The sequence below is a fragment of the Centruroides vittatus genome, unplaced genomic scaffold (genome assembly GCF_030686945.1).
Source record: "Centruroides vittatus isolate TY-2023 unplaced genomic scaffold, ASM3068694v2 contig_7, whole genome shotgun sequence".
NCBI classification, from domain to species: Eukaryota; Metazoa; Arthropoda; class Arachnida; order Scorpiones; family Buthidae; genus Centruroides; species Centruroides vittatus.
The window spans coordinates 1583227-1601838 of NW_027122442.1; the positions used below are offsets into that span (position 1 = coordinate 1583227).

Sequence of the window (18612 nt, forward strand, 5' to 3'; positions counted from 1 at the left end):
ACGTTGTGAATGTAGCGTGTTGCGTGATATTTTATCTATATTTATTTACAGCATGGAAGCGTGTTTGATCGTCTTTATTCAATACGTCTACAAGCGTGACATAAATTCGAGAAGACACGCTGTTAATTAATGGTAAGGAAAATAGTCCTCCGTCACGACATAAAATAAATATTTTACCTGTTAATTTGCTCATAATTTATCATTGTCTAAATTAGTAAGAGGCTAATTTGTATAGTTTTCTTTTTATTTTGCTTCTGAAAAACTTCATGAATTTTTTTTTCTTTAAGGTAATTACGAATAAAATTGGAGTCTTTAAACAAATTGAAGATTCATTTTTCTTTCTAATTCTTTCCTGTTTTATTGGAATTCTAAGCTTGTTATCGGATAAAATAATGTTGAATTTTAAAATATTTTTCATTGCATTAACCGTTCATAAATATTAAATTTAAAACTAAATATAATTTGCTTGTTGAAACAACCATTTTTATACGAAACGAATAAAGTAAACATGTAAAAACATCCATTCAAAAAATCCGTAATGTTATCTAAAGAAAATTTAAACATAATATTACTTCAAGTATGCATAATATTTTATGTGTAACGTTAAAATTTAAATAAGTTTAAAGATAAATCAACTTCTTCGACAGTGTAAAAATAAAAATCAAAAATAAAATATATATATATATATATATTTTTGATTATTTTTGAGAGAGTCAATATTACCCTTACGCATTTGCATATATATACACATTATCTTCCACCACATACTTTAAGGTTAAACTTTATGAAACGATGTGGAAAACTGTAGAAGAAGTAAACGATCGATACCGAGATCGTAATAACTAGAAACGATTATGACTCGAGTAAAAAATAAGTTCGATAAAATGTAGAAGAAGAAAAAGAAGATGAGGAAGAGGTGAAGGAAGTGTGAATTTTATATATAAAAGTTTAATTAAAAAAGAAACTCACTTGTTGTTTTGTAATATAGATAGGTTTGTTCATGATGATCCATGTTACAGTTTCTGAACATCCGGGCATAGTAGTGGATCCTTCGTATGTCATAAATATGTCAGTGTCCGGTAGCAAGTCCTTGATGGACAAGTATTGCAAGGGTGCTTCTTGACCTATCAAAGTAAAAAGGTACACGTGAATATGATTTCGAAGTTATCCCCCTTCTTTTTTAAAACGATTTCTCTGTATGCTCGATCTATCGATATTTTGTTCAAATAAAATTTTCTTACTTTTTTTTTTCCTTTCATAAAAGTACTTTTATGCAATTCAGTTCGATCTAAAGAGATTCTTCTACAATTTGAACCAAATCGACTTTTCCTTGATGACCACTTCAAATTGTAAAAGATTCTCGAGGAACGTAAGAGAACTTTTGATCTTGTTGCTTCAGATCAACTTAAATTTACGATGTTAATCCAAATAAAATTATTATATTTAATTAATAGCAGAATTCGTATTCGAAACTTCAAAAATGATAATTCGGTAGATGAAAGTCATTGCTCCGAGCTCAACTTTTTTATTTTTTTTTATTTTTATATATCCTTTAATTGATTTAAAGTGTAAGCAAATTAATGATAAAAGCAAATATTTAACGTTGAAATTATAAAATTTTAATTAAATATAATTAGTAAACTTTTTTATACAGTTTAACTGAAGTGTTATTTATATACTCTGATTTAACCATAGTTCAACATAGTTAAACCGAGATTAAATTGAGAATATAAATAAAATTCTAATCAATAAATGACTTTAAAAATTGTAAATTAAAAATTCTGATTTAACAATTATTCTTTCGATTAAATTTAAAGAAAACAATTATATACTTTTATCGTTAATTAAAAAATAATTTAACGGTTAAGCATCATAATAACAAGCATTAAACGGTCGTTTAACCGTTAAGTTAACAGCTTAAACTCAGTTAATTTCTCACAAAATATAATTTTAGTTTTAAATATTAAATTATATAAGAATTAAATGCGATTAAACTTATATATATATATATAAAATACTGAATCATTCTAAACATGATTTACCCTAGAAGATTAATGGCATTTATGAATTTATAAAAGATATTTTTGATATTTTAAAATGTAAAAATATCGAAAAATTTTTCTAGCAATAAATCAACTTAACTTTATAACCCCATTTTCTTGAATTTTTGCAAACATAAGAGAAAGTTACTACAAAAACGAGTACTACATGTTAAAAATTTTTCCAATTCATTTCACGGAGATATATCGAAAGAAAACATTTTTAGAGTATTTTAGACATGCTTATTATTGAACAGATTGTGATCGTAAAATGTCTGAAAACTCTCGATCCATGGAATTTCCAATTGCAATGTGGAAAAAAATATATTTTCCAGTTAAAAGAACTTATACCAAGCGATATTGAAGATGTATTGAATGTAGTAAAAACCTTTCGCATACCAAAATGTGTATTTCCCCAATGTGAATATTTGGTTTGTGGAAAGAAAACTCTATCGTGTTTTTTTTTTTACAATTTTTGAACTAAAATATACCCCCATTAAATAATGATTTACGTACTGTACAGTACGCCCGTTGATATGCTTCCATGGCCTAACCCATTGTTTAAGATTCTATGGAAAAATTTAAACAAAATATGATGATACGTCTAGTGATTTTGAATGAATAATAATGGATGATAATTCGTAGAAAAGTTAACATTGTGTTCTTCCCGGATAATGGCTCCATAATTGCAATAATGGATGCCATTTCCGATGCTCGTCCTTCTAGAGCAATTTATCAATAGATAAGCTGTTGTTCGAAATATTCAAAAAAATTATCATGAAAAACTCTTATTATCCACGAAATTATCAGTTAACAAGTAAAAAGTCTGCAGGCCAAACACGTTTTCAATTTTTATTCTGAGATTTCTCCCCCTCTTTTTTTATTTCTTTGTATCTTTTCCTAAAGGTACGAAGAACAGTTTTATCATACAATTTACTAATCAGATTACCACACCTCATAACAATTCGGTGTTTTGTCAACGCGTGGAGTATTTTAATCAAGTTTCGACTTTCAAAAGTGACTTCTGGTCGAGGGGAGGAAGGGAGATGATAGAAAGGGGGGAGCAAATTTTCATCGAATCGATCTTAAATTGGCGGTTTGAAGAGGAAACAGGGTTTAAGGCTAGCAGACTTTAAATACAATCGATTAGAAAGAGAATATCGCGTTTTCTCTAGCTGACTACCGCTGACTACCACGGTTCAGTTGGCCCGTCTAGTCGATCCTCATCGATCCATGGAGAAACTAATCGATGTCACTTCCGGGATTTATACACTCTCCCTTTCACCCCAGAACGCAAAACGGGAATGCAGTTGGGATCAGGTGGCAAATTTAAACCTAGAACTCCTAAAGAGAGTAAAAGTATGGCAACAAGATTGGTCATTATTTGCTTAAGGGTCGTTATAAAGCGTCGGAGAAAAAAACACACACACAAATACCCTTAATTTTCACTGCAGATATCGCTGTATCGAAGTGTAATTTATCCTCTTATGTAACGTTATATCGGGGCAATTTACTAAAAGTTAATGCCTTCGGTACGGTAATAACTTTAACGAGTAAAGGTTGTAACTTTCACTTTTACCGCTGATAACTTTAAATCAAAATAATAATTGAAACAGGAAAATTATCACCGTTATAACTTATCGTTGTCTTTTAACAACCGTTTAAAATTACGTGCCGTTATTTTAATACAAGAATGCAATTTTTAAAATATTTATCGTTATAATTCAACTTTACGTTTAATAAATTGAAGCTTTACCATTAAACTATAGAGTTTAAAAGATGTAAAACTAAGTTATAACAGTCATTTTAAACGCTTATTCTATGCTTCGATTTAACGTATAATCGATATTTTTAAAAAGGAATTTGTTGTAAATTCGATTAATAAATGGTTAATTTGTAATGTATTTAAATGTTAAATGGTAAAAATTGCTTTTAATAAATTCTGTTATATTTATAAGAGTGTTAAAACACTATCCGTTCTTACAATGTAACATACTAACACACGTGCATACCTATTGTATGTCACTTATTTACGTATATTAACTATGATGGCCCAAAAAATTAATAGAAACGTGTATTGTAAATAGTTATATATATAAGACCGTCCAGAGTTGTGTGAGATTCGGGGTAAAACGAACCCCTTTTCAAATTTACAAAATGGAAGAAAGTCCAATATTTCCGGGGCATCTTTTCCCTTCTTTTTCCCCAACAAAATATGTAGAATGTTTCGTTATCAGCATAATAAAAAGCAGTTTTAAAGATTTTATTTTTCGTCAGTAAAAATAACATTAATTTTTGGTCATAGGAACCATTATAATGGGGAAAAATCCCTAGCTTTCCTAGGCCCTGTATACATGTAAGCCTTATAAACTTATTCAAGTATATAAAAGTTCTGTACACTTGAATAAGTTATTTAAGAACAACAAACACGTTATACACTGTAATTTTTGAATAGTTAACTTATTTTGTATATCTCTTTTTAGTAAGTCATATACTGTATATTGTATATCCTTTTCATTGTGTAAATAATAGTTAAATTAACTATTTTAAATTTACTTTTTTTTGTGAGAACGTATAAATACATTTATACAGATACAATTAAAATGTATTTAACTATAAACAGTAAATAATTTTAATAATGAAAATATAACTTTTAAATAATAAATAAATAATTAAATTCAAATTTTTGATAATGTTTAACAGTACTTAATGACGTTTTAACATTAAGATTTTAACAGTTATATTAAGATATATTGTAAATTTTATAAACAAAAAACTCTTCAACTATAATCTGCTTTCACTGTAAAATTATATAATTTACAATTAAGAACGAAGTTATATTGAATATTTAAGTATATAATAAAAAAGTGTAAACACATTACGTAAGATAAATTCTCTATAATTCAGTAACTTTATACGTTCTTCTTTTAATATTTAATAATACAATTTTTGTCAAAATTAAATGGAAAATAGAAAAAAAGTTATTTAAAATATAATCAAAACCACGTCAAATCAATAAAAGAAACAAGTTAAAAATAGAAAAAAAAAACAATTTCTTATATTTCTGGCTAGTGGAATAAGTGCTGTTTGACTGATAGTAAGATACTACAGAAATTGCTTTTATCTTCCACACAAAAATATTATTTATTATAAGATAAGAAGATGCTATATTTTAAAGCAAGAATGACAAATAAATTACTAAAAATTCCATTCAATATTATTTATAAAGGAATATTTGCCATCATAAAACGATTTTTATATACAGTACATAGACTATTGTTTTATATTATTATGTAAACACATCTGTTTTATATTTCGTAGTAGAAGCAAAAACGGTTGTTTTTTTTTAAGTTTTATAGTCTTCTGCGGCTCTAAAACAAGAAATAAAATTATTTCTACAAAAACAAAAGAATATATATATTAAAAATTTAAGATAACAACGTAAAATTGTTTATCTTTTTAAAGTATTTTTTAAAAATTTTATTCTAATAATTTTTTTAAAACATTTTTCTAATAAATTTTAGAAATTCTTAAAGAAGTTCTTGAAATAATAGATTTATCCAGTCGAAAATTAATTAAAAATATCGTATTTTTTTTCTATTTAACTCAATATAGAAAAAATTTATAATATGACTTTTCATCGATTCTTTTCAAGTATTTAATACTTAGCATAAACATTAACTTCATTGTGTACATAAAAGACGTTTAGAAATTTTATATTTAAGCATTTTATATACAAACTTACGAAAATTATTATCTAGAATATAATTTATACGTCATAGTTTCTTTTGAAAGATAGACAGCACCTTCGATTCCTTACTGTTGTTTCCCCTTTCAACCAATCATAGCGACGAATCCTTGAGCTTAAAGGTTCCTAACTTTCGTAGTTAAAACTCTTTAATACTTGGTATGTCTTGTATATATTATAAAACTATAAAGCGACATTATTAACATTTATTCTTGAATTAATATACTATTTTTTTATTTAAATAAAACAAAAATTATCGTATACTTCTAGAGGAAAGAAATAACTAAAATACCCTCCCCTATTAATTGTATGAAGTATGAGTAAAATAAAGTAAATTTTTCGTAATTTATTTTATATTTTTTAAAATAAAAATAGCAAATATTCCGTCATAAAACTAATTCAAAAAGCACGAAGTTGAAGAATTTATTTCCAAACGATTCATGCTACAAATAAATAAGACATTAATCTGAATGAATTTCTCGATATATTTAGGTGAAAAACCGAGTGATTGATTTTATTCATAAATGTGTAAATTCTAGTTTATAAACCAACTCTTTTTTAAAAAAATAATAATAAAATAAATCCAAATATAGAAAGGAAAGAAAAAGGATTTATTCCTTGTTCCTTTCCTTTTTTAAAAACTCGCAAGATTCCCGATGGAATTGAATCCACGGCTTTCGATAATACAGAATAGTCTAATCACTAAACGACTATAATATACTTCCCTATTTTTTATAGAAACTAGAACATTCAACATATTATGTTTGTTTCATTGTATACAGCAACGCGACATATGGGCGATCTGTCGAAGAAGGATGCCTCATGGGAGGACTTCCTAAGGGAAACCGCTCCCCATTTAAGAGTTACAAACGTGAATAAAACCTGGAAAACTCCATTGTCAAAGCTCGAACCCGCGACCAGTGTTTAGTGGTGTTATCCACTCGGCCACCGATGGGCTCTTCAACGTATTAAAGCAGGATACGAATTATATTACAGACTTATTATTTCTGATCAGAATAAATTATTACAATTACTTTGAGATTTATAGTAATTTTAATAAGCAATTCTTAAAGTCGCCATTTAGTAAATTTACTAAAATATTTAATAGATTGCAAGAAATTGTTACATTTAGAGCTAGGACATGTAGACATTAAAAATTATGTAGGTTATAATTTTGATACCTCTCGCCTTAATTACATTGTATGAATTTTATGTTATTAAGTAGTAAATTAAATAAATCTTACTTGAGTAACGTTACATTTTACATTTTTTAAATATATTTAACGCTTTTTTCGTAATCTTTAATACTTATGCAGTACGACACTTTTCTTTATTACTATATTATCCTATATTCGTCTTGCATCCAAGACCATTATCTTGTTTCGGAGTTTACGTAAAGTGTATTTAATAAGTCACGTTTAATGATCAAGAGAAACGTGTCAAAATTATATTATCAAAATATCTAATTTTTAAGTTAAAAAATTATTCAAAAAATCACTTTAAAAAAGTCGTACATATAAATTTATCTAGAGAAGGTTTAAGCAGGAAAAGTTCTTTAAGATAAAATATGGAGAAGTTTATTTTCAAGATAGAAACATCATTTTTATGTTGTGAATAATTTTAAGAAGCAAGAAACGTGTAGAATATACAGCACATGAGCATGTAAACGCGTTATATTTAACATTAACAAACAACAAGTGATGATAAAGAAGGAAAAAACTCCAGGACAAAGTGGAAAATCTCCTAATTAACATGCACATCACTTCTCTCTATTATCACATAATATGTAACTACTACCTGTCTCTTTTGTTTACTTAAGATAATTCATCATTATATAATCTAATAAATGATTATTGATTTTTGTGCCAAGCTAGATGTTTTTAAAAAAATGAATAAAAATTCAAGTGAGACGTAAAAAATTCTTGATTTTAAAATAAAAATAAAGGGAAAAAAACGAAGACAATTTTCGAAACCCGAAGCTAACTCCCTACTACTAGATATGCAAACAAGATTTTCAACTTCTAAAGGTCTTGCCGTTGTAAAGGAACTGGTTTCTAACATAAAAAGAAACACCCATCTTGTTATAAGAACACTTGAAAACTGCATAGATTGAAGTCAAAAAGCTAATTGCGTAGAAGAAATAAAAATTATTTTTATATTAATGTTCTATTTTTGATTGTTATACAAATCTATTCTTCTTGATGGTACTTCATCATCTGAGCAGAATGAGGAAAAAAACAAGAGTTTCGGACGACAACGCTTTATTCATCTCACCAACTTCCAGTGTCAAACAGCTAAGTTTCTATACTGATGGCTGTGAAATAACTCTACTCAATCAAACTGTAAATTAAGGAACAGCAAGGCTGAAGGACCAAAGAAAATAGAAGCAACGTAGAGCCACCGTAGCTTATAGAAGAAAAAAAACAATCTACCACTCCTTACAATTAGCTGTGGACTTTGAAGTTGATTTTTTTCTCCTGTGAACCCTTTTCTCTTCTTACATTTTTAAAGACGTGTTGTGAAAACTTGGCTCCAAAACCACCTTTCTTGATTACGAAATCTTTTTTTCGCTTCACTATCTTCATTTTCTAGCTTAACTTAATAGAAAATGAATTCTTCCATTCTAATTCAAGCAATAATGTTCCTTCTACGTTCCTATTGTTATATATTTATTTATTTATTGCTATAAATTTTATTTAAAAAATCTTCTCATTTGTTCTGTGTTTTAATCAGAAAAAATATATTTACGTAAATATAATGAATTGTTATCAGTCGTGATTTATTTTTCGCTTCATTTTCTTAAAGGAGACTTAAAATTAAAAAAAGATCAGCACTACAAAACTTTAAATTTTCTTCTAAATTAAAAAAATATAAACAAAAATTAAAATTTACAAAATGAAAAAACATATTTTCAGTTGTGTTTGCTTTAAGAAAATATATCATTAATTATAAAAGTGAAGAAGAACAATGACAACTTACTGGCTTAACGCATCTAATAAGATTCTCCATTAATCAATTCATTCCAAGAAGAGAGAGAAAGAGAGAATGAGGTAAGGAAAAAAATATGCCTCAACTATAATTTATCTTGTAAAGCTATCTATAATTATGTCACAGAATCGTTACTTTGTAAATTCTCTATAATTTTTATTAAAATTGTAAATTAATATGGGTTAATGATGTAAAAACTCCTGCATAATTCCATAATTTTGATGAGAGAAAATTGACTGAAGTAGGAATTTTTTCCATCAACTTTCTGCACTTTCTTAAATATAAAAATAGAAGATTAAGAATTAAAAAAAATTGATTTCCTACCTCTTATACCTATTTGTTTACTTTCTACTTTGTTTTCTCCATCTTAATTCCTACGTAAAATTAATTTTCCTCGTCCTATTTCCTATTTTCTATTCCATACTTGATTAGTTCCTATATATTATTTACTATTTCTCATTTTTAACATTGTTTTTCGTTATGTCTAATTTTTTCTTACAAATCCCCATTTCCTACTTCATTCAAATTTTCAATTTTATTTATTTTAAAGTAATATATTTGAAGATGTTAAGAGAAGGATTGACCTCTTAATCTATTAGCTGATGGGAACAAATTTATCTAAGTTTGTGGAAACAAAGCTCAGCAAGTGGATTAAATGGATTATCAATAACAGCATCACGTAGAATGTGGTATTTGTACGTTTCTTTTCATGCGTTTTAGAGCATCAAGAGGAGCACAAAGAGGAGAAAGATGAAGTAAAGTAAAAAAAGAAAAAGATGTGAAACTTAATAAATATCATCTTAATTATTTATAATTTATGAAATTAAATGTTGACTTGATTAATTACTTTAGGATTTATTGAGTGAAGAGCGTATATATAAAAAAAGGGGGAAGCAAAAATGAAAAGGAGTAGCTAATTAGATTTGAAAGCCTTCACTCGTTCTTTAATCAGCTAAAATGTTAAAAAGGAAAACGTTACTGACAAATTGCATAATATTTTAACAAATTGGAAAATGGGTTCAGATTTTTCTCCACAAAACATACATTTTTTTTTTCTTTTTCTTTTCTAAAAATGTAAGAAAACAATAATGCGAAGTGGTAAACGTAATCTTTTATAATAAGCGATTTCGGATGAGCGAATTTTCGATTTAACAAATATTTATTGATAGGAGGGACGAAGAGGAAAAAAAATTAAATAAAAATCCTACTTAAATCGTAGAGTTTAAAATCGTATCAGGTAAATTTTTCAGATAGATATCTATCTAAAATTCGATTAAATTGATACTTGTGATGTATCGTCGGTAGAGAGTGAGTGAGGGAAGCTGCATACATAGGTAAACAGTGCATGTTTGGTTGTTTAGCGATCGATGTAAACAGGATAATGTGATTAAGCAGCAGATATGGTCACAGAACAAGCTCCCTATTCAATTATTTCTTCGTTAGGAAGTTAGCTTAAGAAGTACAAATCATCAAATGTAATGCATAAATCATCCTTGTAAAATCATTTACTCTTTGGGCTAAAGAAAGATTTTTATCATTAAAATATATAAAGTAAATGTTTAATTATCTTTGGGAATAAATAAATTTTGTCTTATATTTAAAGATTATTTTTAAAAAAAACTTTAAGAAAAATCGGTATGCGAAGAAGTAAATTGAATTTTTTCAGTGAAAAAAGTTGATCTTTACATAATATCTTTCTTAATTAATTGATATAGTAAGAAAAGAAAATAAAGTTAAAAAAAAACATTTTACTAGATATTTACCACGCAAATGAATCATTAAGTTTTGTATATATGTGCGAGTAAGTTTGTACAGAAACCATTTAATACACTAGAGATAGATAAAAATAAATTTAAGAAACATTTTTAATGAATAGTAAAGAGAAAAATATGACTATTATCCTTAACGTTTACGTTCTTAGAAGTCTCTCTCTCTCTTCGAATTTTCCACCCCTTTTTACAAGAACAATGACAGTTAAATAAACAAAAGGATGGTAAATTGCTAGAAAAAAAAATACATTTTTTTTTATTTTTTAACCACTTCTCCATTGAAGACATCTTAATTGAGCACTTCAGTCTTTCGTGATACTCGAGATATTCGGTTAAATAAATATTACCTGTTGTAATTAATCTGGTGTTAAATTCCAAACGTGTGAAACTCGAATCATTAAATATGCTAACTAGGCACACAAATATGGTTATATTTTATTAGGAAATAAATAATATGAGTTGTATTATATTCAAATGATTTCGAAATTCTACAGAAAAGTGTCATCAGATAAAGATAATTTATAACGTTTGCGTGCAATTGCTACTAAACTACTATTTACTCTATAATCTAGCTTTAAAGGTTGAATAGTTTATAGCTATTAAATATACTTTAGCATAAAGATTTTCCAATTATTTAACTTCATTTTTTTCAAATAAATTGAATTAGAATTTTCGTAAATTTACTCGATAATACTTAGCGTTATGTGGAGACATATAATTTACTTATAAAAGTACATTCAAATGTTTAATGGCGAATAACTTTTAATACATATTTATTTTTATTTTTTATTTTTTATTAATTAATGTAAGTGCTTTTGGTATACCTTAATCTAATTTTGAATTTCTAGTGATTAGCGTGAGTATTAATTCATAAATTAACGTGCACGAGTTGTGTTACGAATGTTTCTATTTGGTTTAACTGAACACGTGACTGTGTGTCTTTTATATGATTTATTATTATTATTATTTGATATTTTGCATTAGATAATACAGGTAACGCTTTCACGACGCGACGCAATCACCACAAATAATCGCAAACATAAAATGATCGCCAAGTTCTTTTTTTTTTTTGTTAAGTAAAACTTAAAATTCGAGTCGGTTATGATTGTAAAAATTCGAAAAAATACTTTAATACATAATCTGGGTTATTAATTATGATTAAAGGATTTATTTTACAGCAGCGCGACTCGATTCGCGCGCGCCGCTTCGCGTCGCGATGGAGAACTTTTATAGCATTTTTGAATTATTTAGTGCCGTACATAAGACGTCTGGCTTCTATCATTTACTTAGTAGTTTGGAAATTCCCCGCACTCGTTACTCTTAACAATTTTCATAGCAGTGGCATAAAACGTCTTAACGTTACGTCGCAACATATCGAGTTATAAATATGAAAATCTCTAGTAATCTGATTATACTAGCAACACTAAATATGATAAACCATTCGTTGTTATCAAATATTCAAAACAAAATCCTATTTTTATATCACGATCGAAATTTATCTCCGCTACAAACGCTTCGTTCATCGGAGACAAGTAAATTATCCATTTGTATGTCAGATACAAACTACATTGATTTGATGAGCATCGCATCTCTTTGTATACAAAGATATAGATATCCCGATACATAAATATAACTGATGTTATGTAAGATAAAGATATTTAGTTGCATTTCGATACATAGATCATACGCAAATTCAATACACAACTCGATCTGCCGTATCTCTCTCTATTCGTGATACGATACACAGATTTATCCGGTGATATACAAATGATCTGGTAACACGAATACATCCCTATATACAAAATGCTATCAATCACAATTCTGTTTTTTAGATAACGGTAGCTAAACAATGCATAAAATATAATTAAAGTTGCCTTTTCGTATATGGATTCTGCACAATAAACAATCGTGTAATTCGATTTTACAGTGAGTCAGCAGCACTCGAATCGTATTGAGACAATTTGTAGGTTATAACTGCATACATAGTCAGCAACAATTCATAACTGGGATATTCGACTCATAAGAAACAATATTACATTTTTATCAGTCATACTCGAGCAGTATTGTTACTTTAACATTACGGAAGAGAGATATTCCGATCGAAGTCGTAGAGCCCATTCTACGGTTTGGAACGTAAAGCTTGTGTTGATATTACTTGAGGTCAATGTTTTTAATACGTTAGCGATCGATACATCGACTTCCGAGCAGTTTCACAAACAGTTGCCGTATATCAATAGGAAGCAATAAAGAAATTCACCGACATGTGTCTATACTGAACGTTCGAGTCGTCATCTGGTGTCGCAAACAATACTTCCTTTTGATAAAAGATAAGTCGTTTTCTTTAAAAATCTGATTTGTGTTGAATTATAAAAATTCCCCACACGTAAAAGTAATACATTACATTATAACACTAGATACGAAGCGGATACTGGAGGAGAACACCAGACTTTATGACAAAAGTTCGCCTTGTGTAACTTGTATATGCATTGTATCTATTTGTATTCTTTTTCCTGTGTTTCCCTCTATGTGTTTTCTTTGTATTTTCATTATTCTCTCTTTTTCTTTTTGTATGTTTTTTTTTACTCTTTTTTTATGTATTTTTCTATTCTTACACGAATTTTCTTACGTTCACTTTTATATATTTTTTTTCTTTCATGTGTTTTTCTATTGTTTTTCTTATGCATTAAAAAGAGCAAATAAGTAAATTTAAATTTGTTCTTATCATATTACTCTTTGCATATTTTCTTCTGTGTATTTTCTCGTGGATCGTTTCCTTTCTTTTTGTATTTTTTTATCGACGTAGATTTAAAATATATTTAATTCTTTTCCCAATGTATGCTTTCTTGTATATTCTTCTTTTCTCAATATGTACTTTCCTGTGTAAGTATTTTCCTATATATTTTCCTGTGTAATTTCTTTTTCTATAGTTTTATTTTATCTTTCCAAACTTATGTTTTCTTTTCTTTTTTCTATATTTAACTATATTCTTTACATATTTATTCCTATATTTATCCTTTCTTTTTCTTATAGTTTTTCTGTTTACTTTGTATTTTTGCCCTTAGGAATTTATAATATTTATTGTATTTAGCATATTTTCTTCTATATATATATATTCTTCTTTCTATGTACATTATTTTTCAGTATATATTATTTATATACAAATATTTATAAACACTATTGTTCTGTATATTATATAGTAAACTTCACGCTTCTTTCCTATATTTTTCCTTTGTATTTTCTTTGCATTTTATTAAATTACCATTCTTTTATCTTACTATTTCTGACAATGTATAAAATATAAAAATTTAACTTCAAAGAAAACAATAAAAAAATGAACAAAATTCTCTTTATATAAAGTAGAATATATTTAATAAATATCGAGATAAATAGTTTTCTAAACTGAGAAAATTATTGTATTTTTTTTTAAAGACTTTCGAAAAAAGTAAGGTATATTAAATGACAGATTTTTAAAAAATGATGACTTAATTCTTAATAATGATAAGAATAATTTATAACAGCCCACGTGATGAAAGCAATTATTTCTTATTGAAGATAATACTATTTTTCGTTTATCCCAAACAAATTTGGAATCATTAAGTAGTAATAGTTGGATAACTTAAAACAGTTTTGTCTCGCGACATTACGTGACTCAACTAATAAAACGAATGAAAATAAACCTGAAGAGAATCAGGAAAAGAGAGGAAAAAAAAATAAAGAAATGGAAATTTCGAAAATTTGTTTGAGTGCAATCTTCCCTTTCGTAATTAAACACAAAGTTTTCCTTGTATAATACAAATTTTTCTTCAAAAAACCAGATGAATATCATTAATAATAACAATTTTCATACAGCTAGTTATAAATTGATCTTCGTCACACATTATTCTTTTATTTATTTTACTTTTTTTATCCCAAGAGAATAAGTCATTTTCTTCTAATTGAATTACTCCTTATTCTAAAAACAGCAAAGGAAAAATTAACTAAAACTTGTAAAGAAAATTAAAATAAATAAATGAAATTTACAGACGTTCTTCATCATCAACTCGTGTAAAACAATACACTTTACCCAATTAAAATATTTAATAATTTGAATAATTTGTGTTCTTGCGAACATTTCAAAAATATATAAAAATGTATGTCAAAAAACGAAAACATTTAGTGCTAATGACCGTAATTAACTAACTTAACTCGTCGAATTTTCAAAAAAAAACAGTTTTTTTAACCTAAAAAATTCTAGAATAAAAGTTTTAGAAAATTTTATAGAAATGGTTGTGTAATTTTTTTTTCTCTTTACAAACTTGTAGACATGAATGATGGACAAAAATGATAATATAAACACTCCACATACGCTGTAAAATATTTTCGCAAGAAAAATATACACAAAACAAACCTGTTCACAAACACGGAGAGTATAGAAAAGAGGGAGGGTTGGAAAAAAATTTAAATATTCCTCGAGATAAACGACTCAAAAATGATAAATATACTGAAGTTTACCGGATGATTTTCGATGCATTTTATAAAATTTATACTAGAATATAAATCTTATATCAGAAATAAACAACGATAAATCAGGATGAATCAAATGTTAGAATTATATTATATATACGATACTTTTAGTAAAGAGAACATCTTTTAAATATTCCTACTGAAAAAAGACGATAATAAATCAAGAGAAACGAATAAAAAAAATCGATAAAAATACGTATAAAAAAATATAATAAAACATTAATAATAAATATTAATTAAATAAACAAGCATAATTCATAAAACTAATGCCTTTGGGTAATTTCTAAGCTTATTGTTTAATGTTGAATGCAACGTTTCCAGTTTAATGAACAGAAAGCCGTAATCACTGCTTAGAAACAATGCATCAACAAAGTCCATTTCCCTAACGACAATTATACTTGCAGACAAATGCAATCTAAATTGTATACAGCTAAAAGTGCTATCTTATCTGCAACTCCGCATCTTCCAGAAAGCGAAAGCTTTGGAGATTGATCACCAAAATTACATTTTTGTAGTCAAATAGCAGCAAACTCTTGACGAAAATGACTCTAACTCTATTTATCTCTTCGGGAAAGATATCGAATTTCACCATATTAATAAAGCATTCACCAACAAATATTGATATCGGTAGCAATTTATCAAATTTCACAATTTCATCGAAACTTCTCTTTATCCGAGATGAGTGAGATATACTCTGTTGTTTTTTTTTTCAAATATATCTCATATATTTTAAATTTTATTTTTGTCTAAAAGGTGTTTGATTTTCATACAAGTAACAAACTTCAATTGGTTTGTTACGGCATCATAAATCCTATAATTCTGTAGTTTAGATGTCACCAAACGTTGTTGACAGCGGCGTAATTAAGGATATGTCACGACGTTACTCCTATTGTGATATTTGAAACCTTTCACCGCGAATGAATATTTTTATATATATATATATATATATATCCACTCTTCAAATTTCTCTTTAAGTAATTATCCATTTTAATAATAATTTTCGAATTTAATTCAATGATATTAATTAAATTTACAAATTAAATATCGCTTTAATTCCGACATGTGACGATTATTAAACCTGATCGAAATAACGTTGAAAATTTATGCGAATCCTGCAGATAATACCAGTTTATTTATATTTTAAAATATTTCATTTTTAATTATTTGCTATAGAAAATTTACAGAAACCGATGCAAATTTTAATACTTATTTAATTCAGATGATGTATAATTCATAAAAGAAATTTAAATGTATTCTTTGGCGACCGATTTCGTATTTAAGATATAATTTAATTCTAGAAAATAAATTTTGAGAAATATAGAAGCGTTTAGAAAAATTCTAGATAAATTATTCGATCAACAAAAATTCTAGATAAATTATTTGATCTACAAAAATTCTAGATAAATTATTTGCTGTAGAAAAATTCTAGATGAATTATTTGCTCTAGAAAAATTCTAGATGAATTATTTGCTTTAGAAAAATTCTAGATGAATTATTTGCTTTAGAAAAATTCTAGATAAATTATTCGATCTACAAAAATTCTAGATAAATTATTTGCTCTAGAAAATTTTTAGATAAATTATTTGCTCTAGAAAAATTCTAGATAAATTGTTCGCTCTATAAAAATGGCAAAAAATTGATTTTTAGATTATTAATTATTATTAAATAATTAATTAATAATCTAGAAGTTTTCAATTTTTGCGCTTGTCGACACCTTCCCAAAATTAGATTTAATTCGTCGATCACTTTCTACACTGACACAAAATTAGAATAAATTATAAATAGAATTAAATAAAAAATTAATAATACTTTTTTAAACGTAAAATTAAGATTCAGAATTGTATGTTTTACTTTGCTATAATTTCAAATTTAAAGCTATATTAATTATTGTTATACATTATTATTTTTTATATTTTTATATACAATAGAGAATAAAATATTCTAGAATTTCCATTAATTCTAAAAATTGATTAATAAAATATCTATTCAATTTTAATGAAAAAAATAAAATATACATAACTTTTATTAATCTCTTTCATAATTAATAATAAAAGAAGTTCTTGATTTTTTTTGTTCTAGAATAATTCTAGAAAACAACATTTTGTTTTTTATTTGTTTTTATTGGAGAAAGTAATAACTCGTTCTTACTGACATTATTTATTGATATAAATAATAAATAAATAAAGCATTATATTAGCCTATTTTTCAAACGTAAATAAATTATAGAGCAATAAATGCATATCTTTTATTTATATTTATTTATTTTAAATTTAATATATAATTTTTATTTAATCATTTATGAAAGATAAAGTATAAAATTTCTATTATTATTATTATTATTATTATTCAATTATTTAATATATATATATATACATAATTTGTTGATACATTATTATATAAAATTATAGAAAAGAAAATATTTATTTTTAATCCTATTTTAAACACGATAACAATATAATTTTTGATTGATTATTGTAGAAAATGTATAACATTAATTGTTATTAATGCCGTTCTTCTAACTTAATATGCAATTTTTGATTGGTTTAAATCTAAAGAAAATATAGATTTAATTTTTATAATCAGGAAATGAATGAAGCAATGTAAAGAGAAAACGTTGACAGTTCATTAATCCCAGGCAAAAGAAAAAAAAATCATTTTTGATGTAAGAACGTAATTAAGTATCCTATCTAGATAACGATAACCTTCTTCGAATGTAAATCGATTTAATGCCATAACACATCAGAATGACGTCCGTCACGTCCCTTGACGTACATCTGATACGTCATAGTACATGACATTCACGTTTTTTCGTGAAGTCCGGTCTCTGTTAATTAATATAAAAATCTAATCATATTCTCGTCACTAATATGTAACTTTTTTTCCTCTCTTTTTCACTATAAAAGACTCTTTTTCTTTTATAAAATCGATACTTTGAGTTAGAGATATTTTTATAAAATAAAACATAGAGAATTTCTTTAAAAGATTTATTAAATTTTAAAATTGTAAAAGAGAAAAAAAATATGTTGGACAGGAAACATTTCCCAAGAACAATTAATTAGATTTATCTCCTAAAACTTATAAGAGAAAAACAAGTTGAGAATTATCAGTCTATTGGAATCAGTGTAGTGGATTAAGAGACTCAAAAAGAATTTTTTTTTCATTTTTTTTTTTGGACAAACTTTTATTAATGTCGTTTTTCAACCATTAGTGAACAACGAAGCGTATTAATAAAGACATCACTACAGATTTTTATCCAGAAGAATGGCAAAAAAGGGGATAAATAGAGTAAGAAAATGTTCTGGCTATGTTCCAGAATTAAAAAAAAATTCAATTATATATTTCAAAAAAGTCTGCACGTTGTAATTATGGCATTTGTTCAGTCATTCCCCCCTTTAAAATATATATAAATTCAGCGCATTTATTAATATTTTAAATTCTTAAATAAGGTCAAATTTAACCACCGAAATAAGGAAAAAAATAAATGTTTATATATAAATATATACAGTACATATTACTCTAACCAAATCTTAAGCATTGAATATTTTATTCTGGTCATCAATATTGT

General features: G+C 26.3%; 1 protein-coding gene across 3 annotated transcripts in view; it reads right to left on the minus strand.

Moving 5' to 3' along the window:
- Positions 1-18612, minus strand: part of LOC136980454 (putative carbonic anhydrase-like protein 2) — a 62474-nt gene that overhangs the window by 4148 nt on the left and 39714 nt on the right. For all 3 annotated transcript variants that reach the window (XR_010881560.1, XR_010881559.1, XM_067276561.1), the window contains exon 7: positions 970-1124. Coding sequence is in view for 1 of the 3 variants with exons in the window: in XM_067276561.1 (XP_067132662.1) it covers positions 970-1124 (155 nt within the window). In the remaining 2 variants the exon portion in view is untranslated. The remainder of the gene's footprint in view (positions 1-969; positions 1125-18612) is intronic.